A 25,165-nucleotide genomic window follows, 5' to 3' on the forward strand; every position below is an offset into this window, starting at 1 on the left:
GCATCTATACTGTCAGGGATATCTTACTGGAAAATCAAGCCACAAGCTTCACAGGATCGTACACTTCAGCTAACATCCTAGCTACTTCCAGCAAAATCCCAAGATATGTCCTGTTCCAATGGGAGAACAGACCTATCAGAAATATACGCACAGTGGACACAATCAGGAAGGAGCTCTCCAAGGTACCTGATTGATCCCAGACACCATGATTAAGTCAACTGTGCGCAAAAAAATCATCTGCTGCATTTCTGAGATACTATGGGTCATCAGCACTAGCAGTATTCATCAGCATCAGCACCAGAAGGAGGAGATGGTGGAAACTTAAAAATTATCTGCCAACCTGGGAAATCTGTGGGCTGGGCTAAACAGTTAAAACCGCATACAAATGCCAGATTTAAGTAATTCTGCAATCAACAGATCAGATCAAAGGTCTACAGTTCTGTCACACCAAGTTGTAACTAGTTGTAAACAATTATACACCTATGAACAGAAGAGTCTTCTTAAAATAATTGTAACCCTAAAAATAGCAGGGCACCACAACGTCAAGGTTGCAACACTTTCAATCATCTGCTGACGTAAGAGCCATATGGATGATCAACGTCATTTTCTTCCTGTTGTCATCAAAATAACCAGCCTTCACTCTCTTCTGTTCACTTAGATTTTTAAAATCAAACATGATTTAGAAAAAAAATTGAACAGCAGCCCAGGGTCATCCCTGGAACCATTCCCCCCGTCTAATCCTAAACTGCCCTTAAAACCAACTCACAGTAAAGCATTTAAAACATTTGATAAAGCAACATCAAAACTGCTTAATGTTAGCATGTGCTTCAAACGTAGCATTGCAAAGTGGTACCAACAACTGTCTATAAAAGAGAAAGCATGAAATACTGAGCAGGTCAGGCAGCACCTGAGGAAGAGAGCAAGTTAAATTGAAGACCTTTGATCAATAATCTGCTCTGTTCAGGTTTCATTCCAACCCAGACTTCATTAAAGATTTAATCCAAACAAGAAAAGAAATTGGAATTGGATCAGTTTATAATTGTCCAACATACTGAGGAGCAATGAAAGACTTGTCTTGCACACCCTTTATACAGATTAATTCATTACACAGTGCAAGGTAAAACAACTACAGACTGTAGAATAAAATGTAACAGCTACAAAGAAAGTTCAGTGCAGACAGGCAATAAGGTGCAGGATCATAGCAAGGTAGACTGTGAGCCTAGGGGCCATAATAATGAATAAGAGAACCATGGAACCGTTCAGTGGTTATAACAGTGGGGTAGAAGCTGTCTTTGAACCTGGTGATACGTGCTTTCAGGATTTTGTATCTCCTGCCTGATGGGAGAAGGGAGAAGAAAGAACATCCATGTTGGTGGGGTCTTTAGTTACGCTGGCTGCTTTACTGAGCCAACGAAAAGTATAGACTGAGTCCATGGAAGGAAGGCTGGGTCCACATTTCTCTGCAGTTTTTGCGGTCATGAGCAGAGCTGTTGCCATATCAAGCCACGATGCACCCAAATAGCATGCCGGCTATGGCACATCAATAAAAATTGGTAAAGGCCAACAGGGACATGCCAAATTTCTCTAGCCTCCTGAGGAAGTAGTGAAAAGATGAAGTAACTTCCCATAATATCAAAGAAACGTTTGATAGGGGTCAGCGTGAGTCAATGGGAATCAGGAAAACTAACAAGAAAACTCTTCACTGGCTGCACTCATTCTTTGTCCAAAGGAAGATAGCAGCATTTTTTAGAGGCTAACAACTTGCAGGAATCCAAAGCCATCACCGCAAGAGTTCTTTAGAATGTAACCTAGAAATAATGACCTTTTACATAAAACAGGCATGGGAACAGGCCCTTTGTCCCACCATATTATTGCTGACCAATATGCAAATTAAATTAATCACATCTGCCCATAGATGATCCATTCCTTGCTTGTACATTTGCTTGTCTAAATGCCTCTTCAATACCAGTATCTTGGAAAAAATAGTTACTCCTCTGTACTAAATTCCTCACTTTGATCATATTGCTCTCTTGAATAAGTTTTGGTGCGTCTTTTTTCAATATAATTAATTACTATTAACAGTTATTCAATAGTAGGCAGCTAGAGTGATTTGTGGGCTAAACCAAGCAAAGTTGACAGGCTGCAATATCTGTAGTGACCTCTTTGGGGTTTACAGCAATCCAACATATTTCAGTCATTTTTCTGCTGTCATTTCCCCAGTGATCATATATTCTGAACCAAATCTAACAGCTTAGCATTGTGGGAATTTGAGTTCACAATATCTCAATCGCAGATCATCAACACATTATCGTATTTCAACCCAACTGCCAACCTTAACAGAAAAGCACAAAGGTTATAATGTGATCTGATTTAACTTATGAATCTGTATGTGTGTATCAGTCACAGGTTAAAAAGTGGAATGAGCTCTGGTTGAAGATAAACGGTTTGCTGAGGCTCTCTGTGTAGTATTAGTACGTGTCGTGAAGCGTGGAAAGGGCATCCATTGCATCGAAGCTTGGTCTGGCCATTCACTGCAACAGAACTTCCCCCAGCCATCTTGGACCTCACCATACCACTGGATCCAGGAGGGGATGTCGAGAGGGTGGGTATGGACCTGTGCGACCCCCTACGCACCTAAATTCCATTCACGCACACGCTGTTCCTTTCTGAGGAGTGGGGTATCCTCAAACCCCACTAACTGACTGAAAGGAACCATCATCATCCTATGGGATGGATAGCCAGAGAGGGAGAGTATTAGCTATTCATGCTCTGAATATAGAATTGCTGATGAGGTGAATGCCTATCAGTAATTTGTAAACTGCTTCAATTCATATCATAAAACTACATAATCACCTATCCCATCTGGTTTATCCCTCTATGTTCACATTTCTTTAAGTTTGAATATTGACGATTGTGCATGTGACTGTTCTGCTAATTGTTGATCGCTCATGGCTATTCGCATTGTTGTCTTGTAAATTGTTGGTTGCTATTGTGTTGTCTGTTATAGTATTGTCCTATGTTTTACACTTGGCATTGAATCACAATCAATTCTGATATGTTTCACCTACTGGCAGTAAAGTGATTCTCATTCTGATTCGGAAACTCTGCAGTTTGATGTTTAATGTACTGTGTGTTATTTGAGTTCAATGCTGAATTGCAACTCCTGCGACACCGCTGGTGCCAAACTGTATTGGTTTCTGCCATTCCTCTGAATTTATCAGCTGTGTAGAAAGGAGAAGCCTGCCACACGGGCAAGAGCTTGTTCTCCATATTGTACCGTCCTTGCTTCTGTACCAGATTGCGTATCATGTAGATAGTCATGACACAAGATCCATCAATGGAGGGCCCCAACTTTCAGGAGATAAGCCATTCCTTGAAAAGACTCAATCGATGAATTATCTTATGAGTTATGATGTTTATGTAGGTGATTTTAGTTGAGTTCCTCATCAATAGTGACTCACAGGACATGATGTTGGAGGATGTAATGAAGTCACTGAATGTAAATAACTTTTGTTAAAAACGATAAAGAACTTGTACTTTTGCTTGCTGTTCATTAGTCTCAGCCTGGATATTGTTCAGGACCTGTTCCAGTCAGGCATTGCTTCATATTGGGGAAATGTAAATTAATCTGTAGAACAAAGACACTGGGAAATGTGTACTTCTTAACAAGATCATTGATGGAGTAATTGAAGATTGCCAGGTTTTGAAAGATACCTTGAAGAATTCCTGCATCAATGTCTTGGGGATGAAGTAGCTAAAGGATTTTGTGCTGGAGATGATACCAGGCTGTGAGGAGATTTCCCCTGGTTTCCCATGTATGACTATTGCTCATAGGGACCCAATGTTGTCCTTAAATGACTGTCATTATAAGACCATCAGATATAGGAGCAAAAGTAGGCCATTCAGCCCATCCAGTCTGCTCTGCCATTCAATCATGACTGATCCAATTCTTCCAGTGATCCCCACTCCCCTGCCTTCTCCCCATACCTTCTGATGTCCTGGCTACTCAAGAACCTAGCTATCTCTGCCTTAAATGCACCCAAAGACTTGGCCTCCACAGCCGCTCGTGGCAACAAATTCCACAGATTTACCACCCTCTGACTAAAGTAATTTCTCCACATCTCTGTCCTAAATGGACGTCCTTCAATCCTGAAGTTGTGCCCTCTTGTCCTGGACTCCCCTCCCATGGGAAATAACTTTGTCATATCTAATCTGTTCAGGCCTTTTAACTTTCAGAAAGTTTCCACGAGATCCCCCCTCATTCTCCTGAACTCCAGAGAATACCTTCTAAGAGCTGCCAGATGCTCCTCATACGGCAACCCTTTCATTGCTGGAATCATTCTTGTGAATCTTCTCTGAACCCTCTCCAATGTCAGTATATCCTTTCTAAAGTAACGAGCCCAAAACTGCACACAATACTCCAAGGGTGGTGTCACAAGTGCCTTATAGAGCCTTAACATCACATCCCTGCTCTTATATTCTATACCTCTTGAAATGAAGGCATTTGCCTTCTTCAACACTGACTCAACCTGGAAGTTAACCTTTAGGGTACCCTGCACAAGGACTCCCAAGTCCCTTTGCGTCTCTGCATTTTGAATTCTCTCTTCATCTAAATAATAGTTTGCCCGTTTATTTCTTCCACCAAAATGCATGACCATACATTTTCCAGCATTGTATTTCATTTGCCACTTCTTTGCCCATTCCCCTAAACTATCTAAGTCTCTCTGCAGGCTCTCTGTTTTCTCAACACTACCCGCTGCTCCACCAATCTTTGTATGATTGGCAAATTTAGCCACAAAGTAATTCATCCCAGTGTCCAATTCATTGACATACATCGTAAAAAGTAGTGGTCCCAACACCGACCCCTGTGGAACTCCACTGGTAAATGGCAACCAGCCAGAATAGGGTCCCTTTATTCCCACTCTCTGCTTTCTGCCGATCAGCCAATGATCCACCCATGCTAGTAACTCCAATATAATTCCATGGGCTCTTATCTTGCTAAGCAGCCTTATCTGCGGCACCTTGCCAAAGTCCTTCTGAAAATCCAAGTACACCACATCTACTACATCTTCTTTGTCTACCCTGCTTGTAATTTCTTCAAAAAATTGCAGTAGGATCGTCAGGCAGGATTTTCCTTTCAGGAAAACATGCTGGCTTTGGCCTATCTTGTCATGTGCCTTCAGGTACTCCGTAATCTCATCCCTAACAATCAATTCCAACAACTTCCCAACCACTGATGTCAGGCTAACAGGCCTATAGTTTCCTTTCTGCTGCCTCCCACCCTTCTTAAATAACGGAGCAACATTTGCATTATTGTGGCATTAACCATAATTAACATTATAAAGGAATGTTGAACGTTATAAAATACTAAATAACTGTAGAGCTTCTCTTCAAGCCTCAGTGTTTTACTGTCATTAAATAAATTTTAGATTATCTCACAGTTTAATAGTTTTGTTGACAGCAGATCACATTGCAACCATAAATCCTGCATTCATGTATGCTTGCTAGGGGGAAAGGCATTAAGATTCCTGTGTTAATTAATTTTTCAATTGTTACATGACATTGCTTTTTAATTGATTTCTTTGTTGCTTTAATATCATGCAGATATTTGAAATGCAATGATTATAATATGCTGGTAACACGGGATTTCCTGCTGGATGAACCTGGGAAATTTGCAGAATGTGAACTAAAACTCCTGGGCTATAGACATAATTTTATACTTTATATACAAGAATTCAAGGCCAAAATGTCCAAAGGATGTTACCGAAGCACTGGGAGATTTAAGGTCATAGACCATCAGACATAGAAGCAGAATTAGACCATTCATCCAGTCGAGTCTGCTCGACCAGTCTATCGTGACTGATTTATTATCCTTCTCAACCCATTCTCCTGCCTTCTCCCCATAACCTCTGACACCCTGAGTAATTAAGGACCTATCAACCTCTACTTTAAATATAATCAATGACTTGGCCTCCAAAGCTAACTGTGGCAATGAATTCCACAGATTCACCACCATCTGGCTAAACAATTTCCTCCTCATCTCTGTTCTAAATGGACACCCCTCTGTACTCTACCCCGGTCCTAGATTCCCCCACTATAGGAAGCAACCTTTCCACATCCACTCCATCTAGGCTTTTCAATATTCAATAAGTTTCAGTGAGATCCCCACTTATTCTTCCGAACTCTAGTGAGTACAGGCCTGGAGCTATCAAACACTCCTCATATACTAAATGTGAAGAAAACATAGAAAAGTTAGAAGAAGCATGAAGTCTAATTCCTGTGGTTGTTTGTTCCTTGACCTTAGTTTTTCTGGAATAACTGAACCACAAGACCCACCTACATTTCCATCCCTATCCTCTACTGGTAGATAGGTCACTGAATTGTTCTGCTTTCCATTCATTCTTAGGGGAGCCGTTAAAACCCAGGTGAAATATCTACAAATGCACTTTCTGGAAGCACAGACCATTATGGATTAGAGAGTCATAGAGTTGTAGAAAAGTACAGCACAGAATCAGGCCCTTTGGTCCATCTAGTCCATGCTGAACCACTTAAACTACCTGCTCCCATCATTCTGCTCTAGGACCATAACCCTCCATACCCCTGCCATGTATGCACCTATCCAAACTTCTCGAACAGTAGTGTGCCATTCTGAGTCCTGTGCACTAGTTAATCAGACATCAACTCTTCAAATGCTAAGCACGAAGATAACATTCACCCAAGACAGTGGTACATTTCGGATAAGTACTACGACTGGGTGTCTACCTTGTAACTTTATTCTGACCAGAAAAAAATCTGTATTCAGCTAAGAGGATGAAACAGATTAGAAGCCTTGCACTAATACATTTGAGCAAGCCTATTTGGTTCCTTAAGGTTGTTATAATTGGGGGGGGGAGGGGGGAGGTAGTGGGGATAAGCTCCCAATGATGAGAGTTTCAAACAGCCTCTGACAACCACCACATGAAGCAGTGCACTCTGTAGTCACTTTATTAGGTACACACGTACACCTGCTTGCTAATGCACATATGTAATCAGCCAATCATGTGGCAGCAACTCAATGCATAAAAGCATGCAGACATGGTCAAGAGGTTCAGTTGTTGTTCACACAAAATGTCAGAAGGGGAAGAAATGTGATCTAAATGACTCTGTCCATGTAATGATTGCTGGTGCCAGAGAGGATGGTTTGAGTATCTCAGAAACTGCCTGTCTCCTGGGATTTTCATGCACAACAGTTTCTAGAGTTTACAAAGGATGGTGAGAAAAACAAAAAAATCCAGTGGATGAAAATGCCTTGTTAATGAGAATGGTCAGAGGAGAACGGCCAGACTGTTTCAAGCTGACTGGAAGGTGACAGTAAATCCAATAACTACACATTACAACATTGGTGTGCAGAAGAGCATCTTTGAATGCACAACACTTTGAACTTTGGGCTACAGTAACACAGACATACATACAGTGGGCACTTTATTAGGTAAATGAAATACCTCATAAAGTGACCACTAAGTGAACGTCATTGTGAATACAAGTACTTCATATCTATTTTCATATGCTTTGGTTTCAGCATAGTAGGAAAGAAAATAACTATAGGAATATGCAACATGCCTCCGCCAGCTTGCTTTATATTCTGACCAACTGAAACTCCACTTTACCACAAAATCTCCCAGTCAGTAGGAGATTAATACCAGCATTCTTTGGATTTTATAGTGGAACACAGAGTGTCACTGACAATCCTCCTATCCCAGAAATTGAACTAGTATTTAGAATTGCATGACTAAGCAAATTGAAATATGAAATATAGAGCAGGTTAAAAAAGGAATTCAGGATGGGTGTTGGAAGAAATATTACTTTAGTGTCTATGGCGCCATGGTAGTGTAGTGGCTAGCGAGACACTATTTCAGCTTGGGGTGTTGGAGGTCAGATTTTGATTCCAATGTCATCTGTCAGGAACCTGTACATTCTCACTACGAACACATTCTGGGTGCCCTAGTTTCCTGCCACAGTCCAAAGATATACCAGTTAATTGGACATTGTAAATTGTCCTGTGATTAGGCTGGGGTTGAATCGGAGGGTTGTTGGCAGCACAGCTCAAAGGGCCGGAAAAGACTGCTCTGTGCTGTATCTCTAGATAAATGAATGAGGGAAGAGGTGAAATGTGCCCCATTATTAATAACATGCAAATTGTAAGCTGATACAAAGTCAGTTATATTAACAGTTAAAGTATGACTCGGGAGAAACCAGGTCCTCTTAAAGATCATCAGCAGGTGATGGCTGAGATCTTTAAAGTCTATTTCTCCTCGGTGTTTACTAAGGAGAATATCTTGGATGCCAAAGGAATGAGAGTAATAAGTAGAGAGGTCTTCAATCAAAGGCATATGACAAGGAAAGAGGTTTTTGCAGCCTTGGAACGCATTAAAATGGGCCTGACCAAGTGCACACCTCTCTTTCCAACCTTATGTGGGCCAGGAAAGAAACTGTGGAGGACCTTCTAAAGCTATTTCCTTTTTTGCTGACAACTTATGAAGTTTCAGAAGATTGGAGGATGGCTAATGTGGAAAGGACAGGCCAGGGATCTACTGGCAGGTGAACCTGACTTCAGTTGTAGAGAAGTTACTGGAGGGAAGTCAGCCACAGCCTGATCAGGAATACACACAAAATGCTGGAGGAACTCAGCAGGTCAGGCAGCATCTATGGAAATGAATAAACAGTTGATGTTTCAGGCTGAGACCCTTCCTCAGGACTAGACAGGGAGAAGATGCCAGATGCCAGGTGAGGGGAGGAGGTGTCAGATATAGACCAAGTCAAATTGGAGGGAGGTGTCAGATATGGACCATGTGAATTTAAGGGTAGGGTGGAAGTTAGAGGCAAATTTGATGAAATTGTAGCACCAATGCAGTTGTCAATGTAGCAGAGTAAGAGTTTGGGAGCATTACTGGGGAAGCCTGGGAACATGGACTGTTCTACGTAGCCAATGAAGAGGGAGGCACAGCTGGGGCCCATGTGGGTTCCCATGGCTACCCTTTGAGTCTGGAGAAAGTGGGAGGAGCTGACAAAAATTCAAGAATAGTCACCATGGTTTTGTGTGTCAGAAGTCATGTCTGACAAGTCTTTTGGAGTTTTTCAAAGAGCTAACTAAGGGGATAGATGAACGTAGGACAGTGAACGTTATGTATGTGGAACTTTGACATGGTCCCGTGTGGCAGGCTGATCTGGAAGGTTACATTGCATTGATTCAGCAGGAGCTAGCGAGGTAGAGTTAGAATTGGCTCGCTGATAGGAAGCAGAGGTTGATGAGTTGAAGGTCAATTCTCCAACCAGAGGCCTGTGACTAATGTGCCCCGGGGCTCAGTGTTGGGACCTCTAAGTCGGATATGAATGCAGATGGAGTGATTAGCATGTCTGCCAACAGTAGTAAATTAGTTGTTCTTGTTGATAGTGAAACAGGTTACAATAAAATGCAAAGAGATTTTGATCACTTGGGGAGATGGGCTGCACAATGGCAAATGGATTTCAATTTAGCCAAGTATGAGATTATGTATTTTGGACAGTCAGACCAGTGAATGACAGGGCACTGACAAGTGTTGTAGAACAGAAGGATCTGGGAGGAAAAGTGCACAGTTCCCTGCAAGCAGCCATACAAGTAGACAGGAGAATGAAGAAGGTGTTTCGCATACTGGCTTTCATCATTCAGGGCATCAGGTTTAAGAGTAGGGACGTTATATATATAAGTTGGTGAGACTGCACTTGGGGTATCATGTACAGCTTTGGTCACCCTGTTATAGGAAAGATATCAAGCTGAAGAGGGTGCCAAACAGATCTACAAAGATGCTGCCCGGAACTCAGGGCCTGAGTGATAGGGAGAGGTTAGTCAGGCTGGAGCTTTATTCCGAGCTGGTCAGACAGCAGCCCAGGAGAATGAGGGGTGGAAGATAGTGATTATCTGGAATGAACAGCCAGTGAAGTGGTCAATGTGGATACGACTGTAACATCGCAGCAGCATTTGGATATGTACTCGAAGGCGAAGGGTTTGGAGGATCATGGGCTGATCACAGGCAACTGGGACCAGCAGGGAGGATGCCGAGGTCTGGACTAATTGGGCCAAAGGACCGGTTGCTGTACAGCATTACTCTACAACTCTAAAATCTAACAATGAGAAGTGAAGTTTTGTAGAAAACCAAATCTAAGGCTAAAAGAAAGATGTTATCTCAAACAATATACAGTGAAGAGAAACAAATAGCATAAAAATCTGAATTGCAGTGCTACAAATATGGGAAATAAAATTGTGAAATTACAGTTATTCACTGGTAAGATATAGACCTGAAGTTACTCTTTGAAAAAAGAAGCACAGTTGAGGCCTTTGAGTTCCAAAGTGCTAATTTCACCAACAATTTACAAACATTTGTATTTTTTGATATACAGTTCTGGCCCTCTGAGCAGTGATGCCTAGCAACTCCTGATTCAACTCTAGCCTAATCATGAGACAATTTATAACGACCAATTAACCTCCCAAGTAGTATGTCTTTGGACTGTGGGAGAAAACCCACGTGGTCATGAGGAGAACGTATGAACTCCTTCAGACAGTGGTGGAAATTGAACCCTGGTGAAGTGCTGTGCTAAACACTATGGTACCGTGCTGCCCTAATAACCTGGTCCAGCCACATGGACACTATGACCACGAAAGCACACCGACCCCTTTCCTTCCACAGAACACAAGGGAATTCAGCCATTCAGGACTAAGAAATTTCTTCACCAGAGTAGCAAATGTTTGGAATTAATCTAAGGCTTTGGAGACTCAGTTGCTGAGCACATCAAAGGCAAATATCAATAGACTTTTGAATATAAAGGAAATTCAAACAATTTACTTATAACGGCGTTGAGATAAAAGATCAACCTCTGAATGGTGGAGAGATTCAGGGGAGTCTTATTCCTGGTTCTACTTTTTATATTCTTATTCGTATTCATATTCTTATTCCTTCTGTGGTGTAGGTTCCCTACTTTCTTCAAGGAAGCTGGGGCAAGTAACGGAAAGGCTTCTTGCAAAGTAATGGTGTAATTACATTTCACCAGTGACTGATGGAGCAAATTTTTATGGTGGTTGATCAGATGCCAATAAAGAGAGTTGATTTATACTGGATGATGCCTAACTCCACAGATGTTTTTGGAGATTATTTTGTTTTCTTTTAATATCTTCCTGTTTTCAGGAGTGAAGATTATTCCCTATATTATCCAGTCTCATTTGCACCTGAGCAGATTATGGTGAGCCACCTTCTTGAAGTGCTGTAGTCCTCTTGGAGAAAGTATTCCCATATTGCTGCCGAGCACCGGGTCCCGCTATTTTGGACGCAGCAGTGACACTGAAGGAATGGCGATCTGTTTCCACGCCAGAGAGGTACGTAATTTGAACAGGTAGAAGCTGAACATGGCTGCCAATGCTTTAGCCTTGATTTCAACATTCACAGGCAGGTGCTGCCATCTTTGCAGATAGAGACTTTCATGGAGCTTCTTCTTCTCGTTAGCTGTTTAGTTTCCCATCAACAGGCACAAATAGACGTGGCAAGACTACAAGGGCTTTGATTGTATCTCTTGGAGTTGGGATCATTTAGTTGTCTGTTTCAAGCTATTTTTGTAACAGTCCCAACCATTAATTTCCCATTTTCTCCTAAATCCCTTTGATTGTGCCACAGTTCCGACCATTAATTCCCCATTTTCTCCTAATTCCCTTTGATGACGACACACCTGGTTTTCATCAAGACCTGCAGCATAAGAACCCCGGCTTTGCACCCACTAGTTGCCAGATCGTTGGTTTTGCCAGTGTGGTAATTAACGTTTCCTGGCCGCTTAGGATTGTGTGTTCTAAGTTTTGCTTCAGTACCGAGATTTACCTGTGAAACTCAGTCTCTCCGTGTCAAGATAAGTTTTCTAAGTTTTACTTCAGCACTGAGGTTTACCTATGTAACTCTGTCTCTCCGTGCTAAAAAAAAGTTTTGTCTGCCGCTTTCCGTTCTACACTCCGTGTCAAGGTAAGTTCTGTCTGCCTCCTGCTTTCCTGCACTCCCTCCTGTTTGCTGTTCAACGGTCACATCTGCACCTGCATCCTAACTAAATCGCCCTGCCTGTGTCCTGTGTTGCGGTTTGCCTCAGTCGTTGCAACGTATCTTATCTGTTTGCCACTCATCAGTTTTTACAGATTGGCATCCTATTCTTGGGTAAAAACATGGCACTGCTCCAAGCTCTGCTTTGAACGAGGATGAATTTCCTGGCTGAAAAGTAACAGCTGAAGGAGGAATATTCCACGTAATGGGGCTACAGATTCTGCCAAGTGACACAGACCTGGATGGAGAGCTATTTTAGGATTCAGTCTGCTTAGTAAATGGCATATAAAGTTGCTATTAGTGAATGATGTTGAAATCTCCTTTTCAGAAATATTCTCTATTATTATCCTTCTATTATCCCTTAATGTGCTTCTCTAATGCTCGTTCATGCAAGTGAAAATCATTCCATCTTGTTCTCAATCTGTGCTTTGTAGATGCCAGAAAGAATTTAAGAATTCAGGATTTGCCATATTCATCATTGGATCAGCTTTCCAGTTAAAATTCTGCTTGATGGTGACCCCAGGACTTAGATGTTGGAAGACTTCATGTAGGTAATATCTTTGCATATTGAGGGAAAGAAGTTACATTTTCTCTTATTGGAGACGGCCAGTGTCTCACATTTTCAATGACACTGTACAATTATCAGCACATAAAAATATTTATGAAAGTCCAAAAATAAAATAATAAAGACCTAGAAACCTGAAATAAAAATGAAAATGTTGAGGATATTCAACAGGTCAGGACAGTGAAACAGATTTGATGCTTTGGGTTGAAGACCTTTCATAAGAATTGGCTGTCCTTCCAAAGTTGGATTTACAGTCATTGATAAAGCAGGTGGATGCCTTGAGGTACACCTGCATCAAAGTTCGGGTGCATAGATGTGTAGACTGCATTAATCTCTGTTTCTTTCTGTTCTCTCACCACCTGCTTCATGTCCAGTCAAATAGTTCAGAGCTATTCAGTTCTATTCTATTCAGTTCAGAAATAATAGTTCTATTCAAAACTCAGCCAGATTGGTCAATGGTGGATGCTATTGAGCATTTCTTCTTGAAGAACATTAAAGTCCTTCATCCAGAGTAAATTCTGTACTGCTCTTGTCCTAGTGCTGTTCAGTATGGTGATCGATGCATTAGCTGAGGAAGGTGGCAATCAGAATAATATTTCCTCGACTATATTAATTTTAAGACACAGGATTTCATGTGACCTTGCATAAAGATTGTTGTGTTTTAAGATCAATTCTTCCTGACTGACATAGTGCAGCCTTCTCAGGTGCATCTGTCCTATCAGGAATGGTGCTCTAGAACTTTGACTGAGAGGTATGATTTTGAGAGCATCAGTATGCCAAGATGTTACTTTGCTAGATTGTCTGAAACTAACACCTCGATGTTTTCAAGAAGATCGTTACGGTGTCTTTGATTCTGTGTCTATGTGGTCCAATTCATAAGAACATACGAAGTAGTAATAGGAGTAAACTATCTGCACATTTAAGTTTGCTTCATTATTCCTCAAGATCATGGCTGCTATACTAACTCAGCAGTATTATTATTATTAGGCATCCATTAGTCTCATGAGACCATGGATTTGTGCCTTGGAAAGTTTCCGGGGCACAGGCCTGGGCAAGGCTGTATGGAAGTTGCCCATGCTGCAAGTCTCCCCTCTCCACGCCACCGATGTTATCCAAGGGAAGGGCATTAGGACCCATATAGCTTGGCACCAGTGTCGTCGCAGAGCGATGTGTGGTTAAGTGCCTTGCTCAAGGACACACATGCTGCCTCAGCCAAGGCTCGAACTAGCGACCTTCAAATCACTAGACGAACGCCTTAACCACTTGGCCATGCACCAGCACAGCATTTCACTCCCTTAACATCCAATAACCTATTGAGTTTGTTTTGAGGGAACTGGATAATTTGGCCTCCAAAGACTTCCAGAGTTGAGAATTCTAAATTTTCAAAACTCTTTCTCTGAAGATTTTATTTTTCTCTCAACTCAGTTCTAAACAATCTACTCTTTTGACTCAAATTTATGGAATGATTTTTATGCAATGAAGCGTTTTGATGTTATAGAACATAGAACAGTACAGACCCTTTGGCCCACAATGTTCTGCCAAACCAATTATATGAATAACCTGTCAACCTGTTCAGCTACCTTCAGGGAGCTATGAACTTGGACCTCAAGATCCTTCTGTTCATCAACACTGTTAAGGGTCTCTTTATTTTTGACCTACCAAGGTACAATACTTCAAATTTGGCCAGATTAAACTCCACTTAAGGGGAATGCAGCTAACTGTTAGAAGTTGTCGGAAAAAACAAGGCAGGTTAAAGTGTGTAGAAGAATGCAGTTATTATAGTACAAACTCAGACTCACTGCTTATTTCTGTTTACAGACTTGTATGGTTATATGGTTTTCTTATCAAAGATTCTGTGACTGAACTCTGAGGAAGAGCAGTGTTCTCCAGTTCGCCTGGCCAATGTTCCTCACCAGCCAACATCTATCTTAGTAGTCTTCATCACATTAACATATTTAAAACATTTCTGGCACAAAATGTCAGCTTAGTTTATCTGCACAAGACAGTCACTATGTCTCAAATAGTAAGTGACTAGATATTAGCATTTACTTTTTTTCCCACAACCAACAGAAACTACATGTTTTGATGTCAATATCCAAATCACTCTTTAAAACAGGAAAGTAATCTAAAGCCTGTGATGTACACACGTTGGGTACCATTGAAAAGGAAATATAAGGGAAACAGCACACCAGGGCCCGAGCTCAGTCTTGATAGGTTTGTCAGTGCAGTATTGAGAATGCTGTCTGCAGTATTACATAGTTTATTAAACTAAGCATGCTGTACAGGAGTAAAAGTAAATCTCTACAAAGCAGAGGCTCAGCTGCAGTTTTAGTGTTGTGTGAATTTCAGGCATCACCTTATAGAAAAGACCTTTGCTGTCCTTATATTCAGACAACATAATTTCACCAGAAATATTTCTATGGATATGAAACTGTAGCTCAGAAATGTACCAGGGAAAACAGAGCTAGAATATTTTTTAAATATTAGTGTGGAAGAAGAAAGAAGACACTGGACAAAGAAGTGATGAAATAGAAATTGTTTAGTCAAATGTTTTGATGAACAGTACAGATAATGAACATTTATGTTTTGTTCCATTGTAATAGTGTAGATGTCTACATAAAGTAGCTGTACTGATGAACATACAAAGTAAAACAGAATTACACAGCACTTCTTTCCAGTTGGTAGTGTTGAGGTAGTCTTGTTGACTTATGTAGAAGATGTGCAAACTTAACAATGGCGAAACCCAAACTGTGTCACTGCATTTGATTTATTTACATGATTATATATGAAAACTATGTACATGTGTTCTATTTACAGAAGGACTAGTGGCTGGACTTTGGGAGGACTCGTCATTCAAGTGAGCCTCCACTGTGCTGCACTGTACATTTGGCACTACATCAGCCACAGGAGGGTTAGCAGCTGGCAGTACCACCCCAGGAGACTGGCCCTCGGGGGACTTGACGGAGCTCTGAACAGCAACGTCTCGGAGCTGAGGGGAAGGGGCATGGTGATCTTGTACCAAGGTCCTGAGCAGACTGACGAGACACCCAACCTGCTCAGTGAACTGTGTCCAACCAAACTGCATAATAGTGTGCGACCTTGTCATGTCACTGTGCATCTGGGTGTATCCAGTCTGCACGGTGACATGGAAATTCTGCACTGCCTCATGAAGGAGATGAATGGTCTGCTCCAGCATCTGATGAGTGTGGGCTGCAGATGTTTCAGGCACGGCACCTGTCAGCTGTGGCTGATGTGGCCTTTGGTCATCTAGGATGGGCTCTCCGGCTTGGATGCCACCATCCAGGAGAGGCTCTTGGGAAGGTCCGACTACAGGAAGCAGTTCCTGTGGTGGGTCCTCCTGCAAATCCAGAGCACTGTCACAGGTGTGGAGAGTAGATCCTAGGTCTTGTGGGGTCGTGGCACTTTCCCCCTGATCGGACTTGCCATCATTCTCCTCAGAAGCATCGTCATCTTTGAAAATATTGATGAGTCCTTCCAGTGACTCAGTGCTGTTTGAAGTGAGAGATTCATCTGTGGAGACATAAGAAGTCACCTTTAATGCTGGATCTGGGGTATTGTAACAATTTGAGATTTTTTTTTACAATCAGACTGTTGCAGACGACAGAGTACCACTGACGCTTCTCCAATTGTGTTTCCCTCTCCTCTCCTCTCCTGATAGGAGTGACTCCTGCTAAGCGATGGTCCAACAAACACTGGCTTCCCTGTAGTACATTTCCCACCAACCTGTTTTCCAGACAAGACCAAGCAGCCTGCATTGGAAGGTAATTTGACTGAGGAGAAATCACAACCAAGCCCAACTCATCCTCACCCCAAATTCCACATTCCACTCGCAGGCACGCTTCTCAGCAGGAGTCACTAGATATCGATCAGGAGTGGCAATCCTAGCTGACTTTTGTTTTTTTTTTTCATCCTTTCCTAAACCAGGGCTATTAAGGCCAATTATAATAATCTCACTCCCACCCTGCCACCCACCCACACCAAACCCAACTCCCACTTGCTACCCTTGGCTGAAGTCAACTAACTTAGCACAGACCAAGGGTTCAACCTAGGGCCTTCCTGGTCTGCACGGTTCACCCACTGAGCCATCAGGACAGCATCAAAGTGCCACTTCTCAAGAAAACTTACTGCAGGCACAGCAAACGATTGTGGACTTGGGGCATTATGTCTAAGGAGCTACAGGGTCTCTGAAGGAGCATTGCTAGCATGCATATTAGCGGAGTAATGGAGAGGGCTATGTTGTTAGTATTTATTTATTTCTAACTAAAACAGACAGCAGACATCATTCACAGGACTTACCAGATTCGGTGACAGGCTCTGGCGTGGAGGTGGTCTCATCGGTGCCTTGTTGAACAGTTGAACTAGCAGTTTCTTGGTTCAAGGGAGATATTTCGCTAGGTGCCCTGCTGTTCTGTGCAGTTGGTTTGCGTTTCCTAGTGTGGTGCTGCTTAGTTTCGCAACCCCTTTTTTTTTGTTTTTTTTATTGGTTCATTATCTCGTTTGCGACAGCCGTTTGCAGTTTGGGGCACTTTTTTTGCACAAATTTATTAACTCTCCTGACAGTGATGGCCCAGTGGCCTCTTGATGGTCCTCTGTTGTCGCTAACAAAGTCTTGATGTCAAAGAAATGCATGCTTCATTCTTATGTACAATATAAACCATTATTTAGAAAGTTACATATCATCAAAACCGTGTCTTCTACTTTGCCCTAGTTTCGCCACTCTTAACTTTTACCATTGTGATAAATTACCTCAGTTTGACATTTTCAATGATATTCCCACTCATTAAGCTTACGGTGAAAATAATTTACCATGGATAAGATTATTCTTTAATGTGTACATTGAAGTCAATCTTTCCAACATCTCTTGCATTTGACTAATCAAATATCACAACCCCACCCACTCCAGATGTGTTAATTACACCTCTTTTTAGATACATCAATAACTGTCTTTCTTAGGACTATTCTTGCGTTAGTCTGTTAATACTCATTCATTACTACAACAGTTACTAGAGCTCAGCAAGTATTCCACTGGTTTAACAACTACGTATATGACTGGTTTTGACTTCACCTTGTACTCTGGTTCCTCAGTTTCCTTCTGACTCAGTCAAATACATTTACAACCGTGAATGGCACTACCTGGATGATGTCCTTTATGAACACACCAAAGCTTCATCAGCAGCATTTTGCAAAATAACAAAGCACTTCCAAATTGGCAGAAGAGAGCTGGAGATCCCCCTCCCAGTACCCTGCTAAGTCATACATGAGGACACATACACATATGAATCATCATGTTTGCTGAATCGATCATACTACATTAAAACATTGTGCTCTTCAAAACATGGTTCACCAATTAGACAAGTTGCAATGGCATGCTATGGCTTTGTAAGTGTTCCCGGCTTCCCAAGAATAACCTCAAAAAAAATCACCTTTTTCCTTGAATGTTTTAAGTCTCAATATCCTTGGCCTAATTTTCCCCAATGAGGACAATTTAATTTCTGAAACTACTATCCTAACTTGCTGACTAATGAATCCACATAGTTGTCATCGTCTTTGTGCTAAAGAGTCTTTTCTTCCTAAAAAATTACTTCCAGTTCTACCAGATTTACATAGACTATGTGGCAAAGCAACAGATTATTAAGTGTAGTACATATACCTCTTGCAAATCTCCTCCCATCCCTCTTCAACTGTCTTCCATCAGTATATTTTTCTCACCCTTCCTTCCCTCTGTTTATGTAGCTTCTCCTTGAATCATTGATACTGTTTGATGCATTTTCTTGTGTCAGCGTGTTTCCCACTATTACCAGTCTCTTGAAGAGTTTCTCCTGAATTAGCACTGCAATTGTCAGTGACCAACTTATATTTAAGAACTGTAGTTTTAATTTTCTCTACAAGTGGAAACATTCTAATCACCTTGAAGAATTGTATAAGGTCACCGCATCTTTTTTCTAGAGAAAATACCTCCCAACTATTCAGATCTTTACAACAGGTAAGTTTAACACATTATTTTGATAACATCCTTATAAATATTTTAATCATCCCAAAGTGCTCCAACATCCTTTTGATGACAATGAGGCCAAAGGATGCACAGTTCTCCGAATGGAATCTAACCAAAGTTATCTGCAAGTTTATCAGGAGTTCTATGATTTTCAGTTCTAACCCTAAATCCCCAATGCTTTACCTTAAAAAAAATCTCCCTGCTTCATGACTTTTAATTATTTTAACGAAAAGCCACCCTAACCTTAACCCTAATGAATTTACCATTACCCTACCAAGTACAAGCCCTTCAACTTTGTAGATTGTCAGTGTTTTTCTTACATTCTGTGGTTTTACACCTGCAGACTTCCATTTCAATTTTAGCAATTGCAACTGCACTATGCCAATGTGAACTACGTTTAGAAATTTAGTGTAGCAGTTGTTGTATGTGAGTTTACAGAAATAGGTCAAATTAACACTGAAATGGCATGAGAAGCATGAAAGGTGTATTTTAAATAAAACTGATGTCCAATAACAAATAAGGAAATGTTTGGGGTAGATGGGCTTGAGTGAAGGGGCCTATTAACAGGGTAGCCAACTTGCGTCTTCTATACACTTGATAAACATTTGCATATATTTAATCTTCTTTATCCTTCTCAGTACTTCCTACTGTCAAACTCCTTGAATCTCTCAGGCTTCCCTTTTTTCTGCAGTCTGCAGGTTTTTATAGGCTTTCTCTAATTAGTTCTATTCTGTAGATTAGAGTTTACTCAGTCTTTATGTTCCATTCTTCTGTAAGATCCTGAAAATGAACCAGTTTTTGTATATGCCATCAGCTATCCTCAGTCAAGGATTTGATAACTTTTCAATGAATATTTCTGAGAACTGGACTGGGAGCTGCTAAGCAGAATTAACACAATCAGAATTCTCCAAAGCAGTTAAGGAGATATCATAGTCATTATTCTACACAATATTTCAACGACAACCCAACAAAAGTAGTCTTCAAATCCAAACTAAAATCGAGTTCATTATAAAGGGACGACTACTGTACTTCAACAGAGCCACTAATTGCCATTTCAATCTTGCACATTACCTTATTTTACCAACATACATTAATTAGTTAAACACACTTTGCTAAATAGATGAATAACACATTTAGCAATAATTCACTTGACTGTGTATCCATGGCAGAAAGCACCCATACAAATATCAAGGCATCCCACAGATGAGTTAACTACTTAGTATCTGTTGCTCTTGGCCTGTCTGCTCAGTTTCCATCTCCCTCCCTGGTGCCCTTCCCAGACATATTCTTCCTTTTGATGCTTCATCTGAGTGATCACTCTTTTTGTTGTTCTACATTAATTAACTGTTTTGGGCATCAGATGTGAGCCTCACAATTTTGCCCTCACTATTGTTGACATATTTACACTCGATCAGAAGTCAATATTTTCTCCTCAGTAAATGTGAGTGAGAGAGAGCTACCCCATCCGATCTAACATCAGTTAACTCAGCACAAATCGAAGCTGCATAGATGAGGGAGGTTAATTAATTACTTAAGCTAATGAAAGGAACATGCTTCAAAATGTTTCGAAGTTGACTGAAAAGTGGATGGTGGCTGTATGGTAGGAACTTCGCCAAAGAGGAGACAGCTTCAGTTGGACAGAGTTTTGATTAATTCCTTCTCAATATAAGAGAAAAGAACTTGATTTTTTCCCTTACTGGTGGCAATTTTGTACAGTCCATTACAGATTTTGAGAAAAGAATGCTCCAGTTCACTCTTTAACTTGATAAGGAAAAAGAATCGACTCTATTTCGAATTTATGTGGCTGAAGGTTTTGCATGTAAGCTGATTAAGAGAGGGGATCCTCTGATGAGCTCCCTATATAATTGAAATTAAGTGCCCATTGGTCTATCTATGAATAACAGTGGGGAAAACAAATACTCTGCAACCAACTAATGGCATTCTTATGCCCAAAATGTTTTTTTTCTTTTGGTACATTAGATGAAAACTTGCCACTACTTTGAATTTCTGCTACTCAACGTGTAGTTCAGTGCCTTCTTTGAGAAAAACCATGTTGCACACCTCACACAAATATCAAGTAACTTAGAGACATTCTCTACAACAAGTACAAGCAACCACACACAATTAGCAATAAAGTTAACTCTAACAGAGATCTGTAATTACCATTAACTATTGCCTGACCTTTTTTCCTCATTCCATCTTCCAGTTCTGGCTTTCGACTGACTGTCACCACCTTCATCAGCAGGTTATTTCCTCCCTGTCGGATCATGGAGACCACTTGCTTGTGTCCAACCTTCACCACGTTGATGTTGTTGACCTGTAAAAGAAGACAAACGCTGTTCAGGTCAGGACTACTTTACAGGCTGGGGAGTCTAGCGTCAGGTAAGGAAATGTAAAATAATGTTAATGTGAAAATATCCCAGCAAATGCAGGAATAGCACACCATTTTTTTGACCTGAAAGGAGAGCAGGCAAATTTATATGTCTTGTGTGTAAAGTTTATAAATTCCAAAATATTAAACTGCAACAGTCCAAGACACTTCATAGAAAAATGAATATGGATTTTTTATACCACTTCTCCTGACTTTCCCCATGAGTCCAAAGCACAAGTTCTAATTTGCTTGCATTGAATCTATTTGTTAATACTTTGACCACTTGCTTAATCTGTTAATATCACTTTTCAATCTAATGCTTTCTCTAATCGTATACAATGATACCTATCTGTAACAGCAGAAAGCATGGATATCTGGCTAACTATATGAAAAATAATTACATAAGATAAGGTGGCCTTACCACTAGTCATATTCTAATTTTAAGTACTTGTTACTATCCCTAACTGCTACCTCCAGCCCTTGTGTTTGAAACCTAGTCAATAATTTGCCATTAACTCCAACTCATAAAGGAACTTCTCACATATCGTCTGGAAATCCACATAATATATAATTCCCTACACTACTTGAGGCAGCTCCTCAAAAAAAGATCAACTAAGTTTGTCAAGAATGATCTACCCTTTTTAATGACCGTGGGCTTTTCATTAATTAAAAAAAATCAAGACAATCAACTGTTAACTATATTTAATTTGATTCTATTGTCTGTGGCTTCCAATTAACAGATGTCAGATTAACTGTTCTGTTATTTTGTTTGGATTCCCTCTAATATTCCTGGAACAGAAAAGTGACATTAGAAATTCAGAAGATATTGTTAGGGGATCTGCAGTGTTCCCTGCTATTCCCTTTCAAATACTGGAACAGAAGCAATGCAATCTTGAGATTTATTTACTCTTATAGTGTTTTATTTTGGTGAGCCCTAAACCTTGATTGGATTCTTAGAGTTGTAAATATTGCAGCAAAGTAATTACACAGTGTCTTTCCTTATTTTCACTTACGTTATCACCAACATCAGTGATGTGGTTTGCATTGCTTTTGACCATTCTCTTTTTCTGAATGTAATTTTAACTAAATTGTGGTGATCCATATATCTCTAGCAAATTTCTTTTGTGTTCATGTGTTGAGGCTCTTACTATCTATTGTGTCACCTTTTAAATCACACTGATTCATCAGAATCTGTGTCCTTTTTTATCCTACTGTTGAGTTTTCTTTCAGTTTTAAATAGAGCTTTGAAAAAATATAGTAAATACATTTGCATTTTTTGCATATTTATTGCTTTTAATACACTGTGGTAGAAGCCACAGAGTGTTGGTGACTTGGCGAAGTTAAGCCCCGTTATTTAGACCATAAGATACAGGAGCATCGAGTCTACTTCGCCAATTCACCATGGCTGGTCAAATTTTCTCCTCAGCCCCAATCTCCTGCCTCTTCCCCATATCCTTTCATGCCCTGACCAATCAAGAATCTATCAATTTATGCCTTAAGTATACATAAAGGCTTGGTCTCCACAACTGCCTGTGGCAAAGAATTCCACAGATTCACCACTGGCTGGCTAAAGCAATTCCTCCTCATTTCCATTCTAAAAGGTCACCCCTTTATTCAGAGGCTGTGTCCTCTGGTTTTAGACTCTCCCACAATAGAAAATATCCTCTCCACATCCATTCCATCAAGGCCCTTCACCATACAATAGGTTTCAGTTAGGTCACCCCTCAAACATCTGAATTCTAGTGAATACAGGCCCAGAGCCATCAAATACTCTTCGTGTGAGAAGAGGATCAATCCTGGACCTCCTTTGAACCCTCTCCAGTTTCAGCATATCCTTTCTAAGAAAAGGGGTGAAATACTCCTCACAGTACTTCAAGTGAGGCCTCAAGTGCTTTATAAAGTCTCAGCATTATGTCCTTTTGAAATGAACACTAACATCACATTTGCCTTCCTCACTGCAGACTCAACCTGCAAATTAACCTTTATGGAATCCTGCACAATGACTCCCAAGTCCATTTTTACCTCAGATTTTTGTATTTCCTCTCCATTTAGAAAACAGTCAACCCTTTCATTACCTCTACCAAACTGCTTGACCATACATTCCTGACACTATCTTCCATCTGCCATTTCTTTGCCCGTTCTCCTGATCTGCCTAAGTCCTTCTGAGCCTCTCTACTTCCTCAAAACTACCTGCCCATTCACCTATCTTCATAATGTCTGCAAACTTGCAACAAAGCATGGTGATCAATTCTATCATCTAAATCATTGACATATAGAATAGAAAGAACCAGTCCCAAAACAGACCCCTGTGGAACACTACTGGTGACTGGCAGCCAGCCAGAAAAAGCTCCCTTTATCCCCAGTCTTTGCCTCCTGCCAATCAGCTACTGCTTTATTCATGCTAGAATCTTTCCTGTAATACCATGGGTTCATAGCTTGTTAAGTAACCTCATATGTGGCACCTTGTCAAAGGCCTTCTGAAAATCCAAGTACACAACATCAACATCAGATTCTTCTTTATATGTCCTACTTGTTATTTCTTCAAAGAATTCCAATAGATTTGTCAGGCAAGATTTTCCCTTGAGGAAACCATGCTGACTATGGCCTATTTTATCATGTGCCTCTAAGTACCCCAAAACCACATCTTTAACAATCGACTCCAACATCTTTCCACTGATGTCAGTCTAACTGGCCTACAGTTTCCTTTCTTCTGCCTCTCTCCCTTCTTGAAGAATGACATGACATTTCCAATTTTTCAGTCTACCGGCAATTCTTGAAAGATTATTACTAATGCCTCCACAACCTCTTTAGCCACTTCTTTCAGAATTGTGAGGTGTACAGCATCTGGTCCAGGTGACTTATCTACCTTCAGACTTTTCAGTTTCCCAAGAAGCTTCTCCCTATTAATGGTTACTTCACACACTTCATGATTCCTGACATCTGGAACTTTCACCATACTGACGTTATCTTCCACAGTGAAGACAAATGTAAAATACTTACTCTGTTCATCCACTATTTAATTTTCCCTATTACTACCTCTCCAGCATCATTTTTTAGTGGTCCAATATCTACTCTTGCCTCTCTTTTACACTTTATGTATCTGAAGAAACTCTTGGTATCCACTTTAATACTATTGGTGAGCTCACTTTCATATTCCATCTTTAACTTGTTAATGTCTTTTTTTGGTTGCCTTCTGTTGGTTTTTAAAACTTCCCAATCCTCTAACTTACCACTAGTTTTTGCTGCCTTACATGCCCTCTCTTTGGCTTTTATGTTGGCTTTGACATCTCTTGTTAGCCAAGGTTGTGCCACCTCGCCTTTAGAATACTTCTTTCTCTTCGTTATGTATATATCCTGTGCCTTCCAAATTTCTTCCAGTAAATTCCAGCCATTGCTGCTCTGCCATCCTCCCTGCCAGTGTTCTTTTCCAATCAATTCTGGCCAGCTCCTCTCTCATGCCTCTCCAATTCCCTTTACTCTACTGTAATACCAATACATCTGACTTTAGCTTCTCCTTCTCAAATTTCAGGGTGAATTTGATCATATTATAATCACTTTCCCCTAGTTTACCTTAAGCTCTCTAATCAATTCTGGGTCATAGCACAATACGCAATCCGGAATAGCTGATACCCTAGTGTGCTTAACCACAAGCAGCTCTGAAAAGCCATCTTGTAGGAATTCCAGAAGTTACCCTTCTTGGAATCCAGCACCAGCCTGATTTTCCGAATCTAGCTGCCAAGACTTCGTAACATTGCCTTTTTGGCATGCATTTTCTATCTCCCATTGTAATTTGTAGACCACATCCATACCATTTTTGGGGGTCTGTATTAAACTCTCATCAGGGTCTTTTTATCCTTGCTGTTCCTTAGCTCTATCCAAAATGATTCCACACCTTCTGATCCTTTGTCACCTCTTTCTAATAATTTGATTTCATTTTTTACCAACAGAGCCATGGCACCCCCTCTGCCTGCTTGCCTGTCCTTTGGTACATTGTGTATCCTTGGACCTTACGCTACGAGCTATAATCGTTTTTTTCAACCATGGTTCTTCTTCTTCTCCGTCTTGTTTTACGGCGGTTGGCACCCAGCTTAACGGTGCATTAACGCCACCTTCTGCTCCGGAGTGTGCAA

General features: G+C 40.7%; 1 protein-coding gene across 15 annotated transcripts in view; it reads right to left on the reverse strand.

The window, feature by feature from the left end:
• shank3a (SH3 and multiple ankyrin repeat domains 3a) overlaps positions 1 to 25,165 on the reverse strand; it is a 1,072,328-nt gene that overhangs the window by 144,389 nt on the left and 902,774 nt on the right. For all 15 annotated transcript variants that reach the window (XM_072241114.1, XM_072241121.1, XM_072241124.1 and 12 more), the window contains one exon: positions 20,846 to 20,981. In XM_072241114.1, the coding sequence (XP_072097215.1) occupies positions 20,846 to 20,981 (136 nt within the window). The remainder of the gene's footprint in view (positions 1 to 20,845; positions 20,982 to 25,165) is intronic.

The sequence above is a fragment of the Mobula birostris genome, chromosome 23 (genome assembly GCF_030028105.1).
Source record: "Mobula birostris isolate sMobBir1 chromosome 23, sMobBir1.hap1, whole genome shotgun sequence".
Taxonomy (NCBI): domain Eukaryota; kingdom Metazoa; phylum Chordata; class Chondrichthyes; order Myliobatiformes; family Myliobatidae; genus Mobula; species Mobula birostris.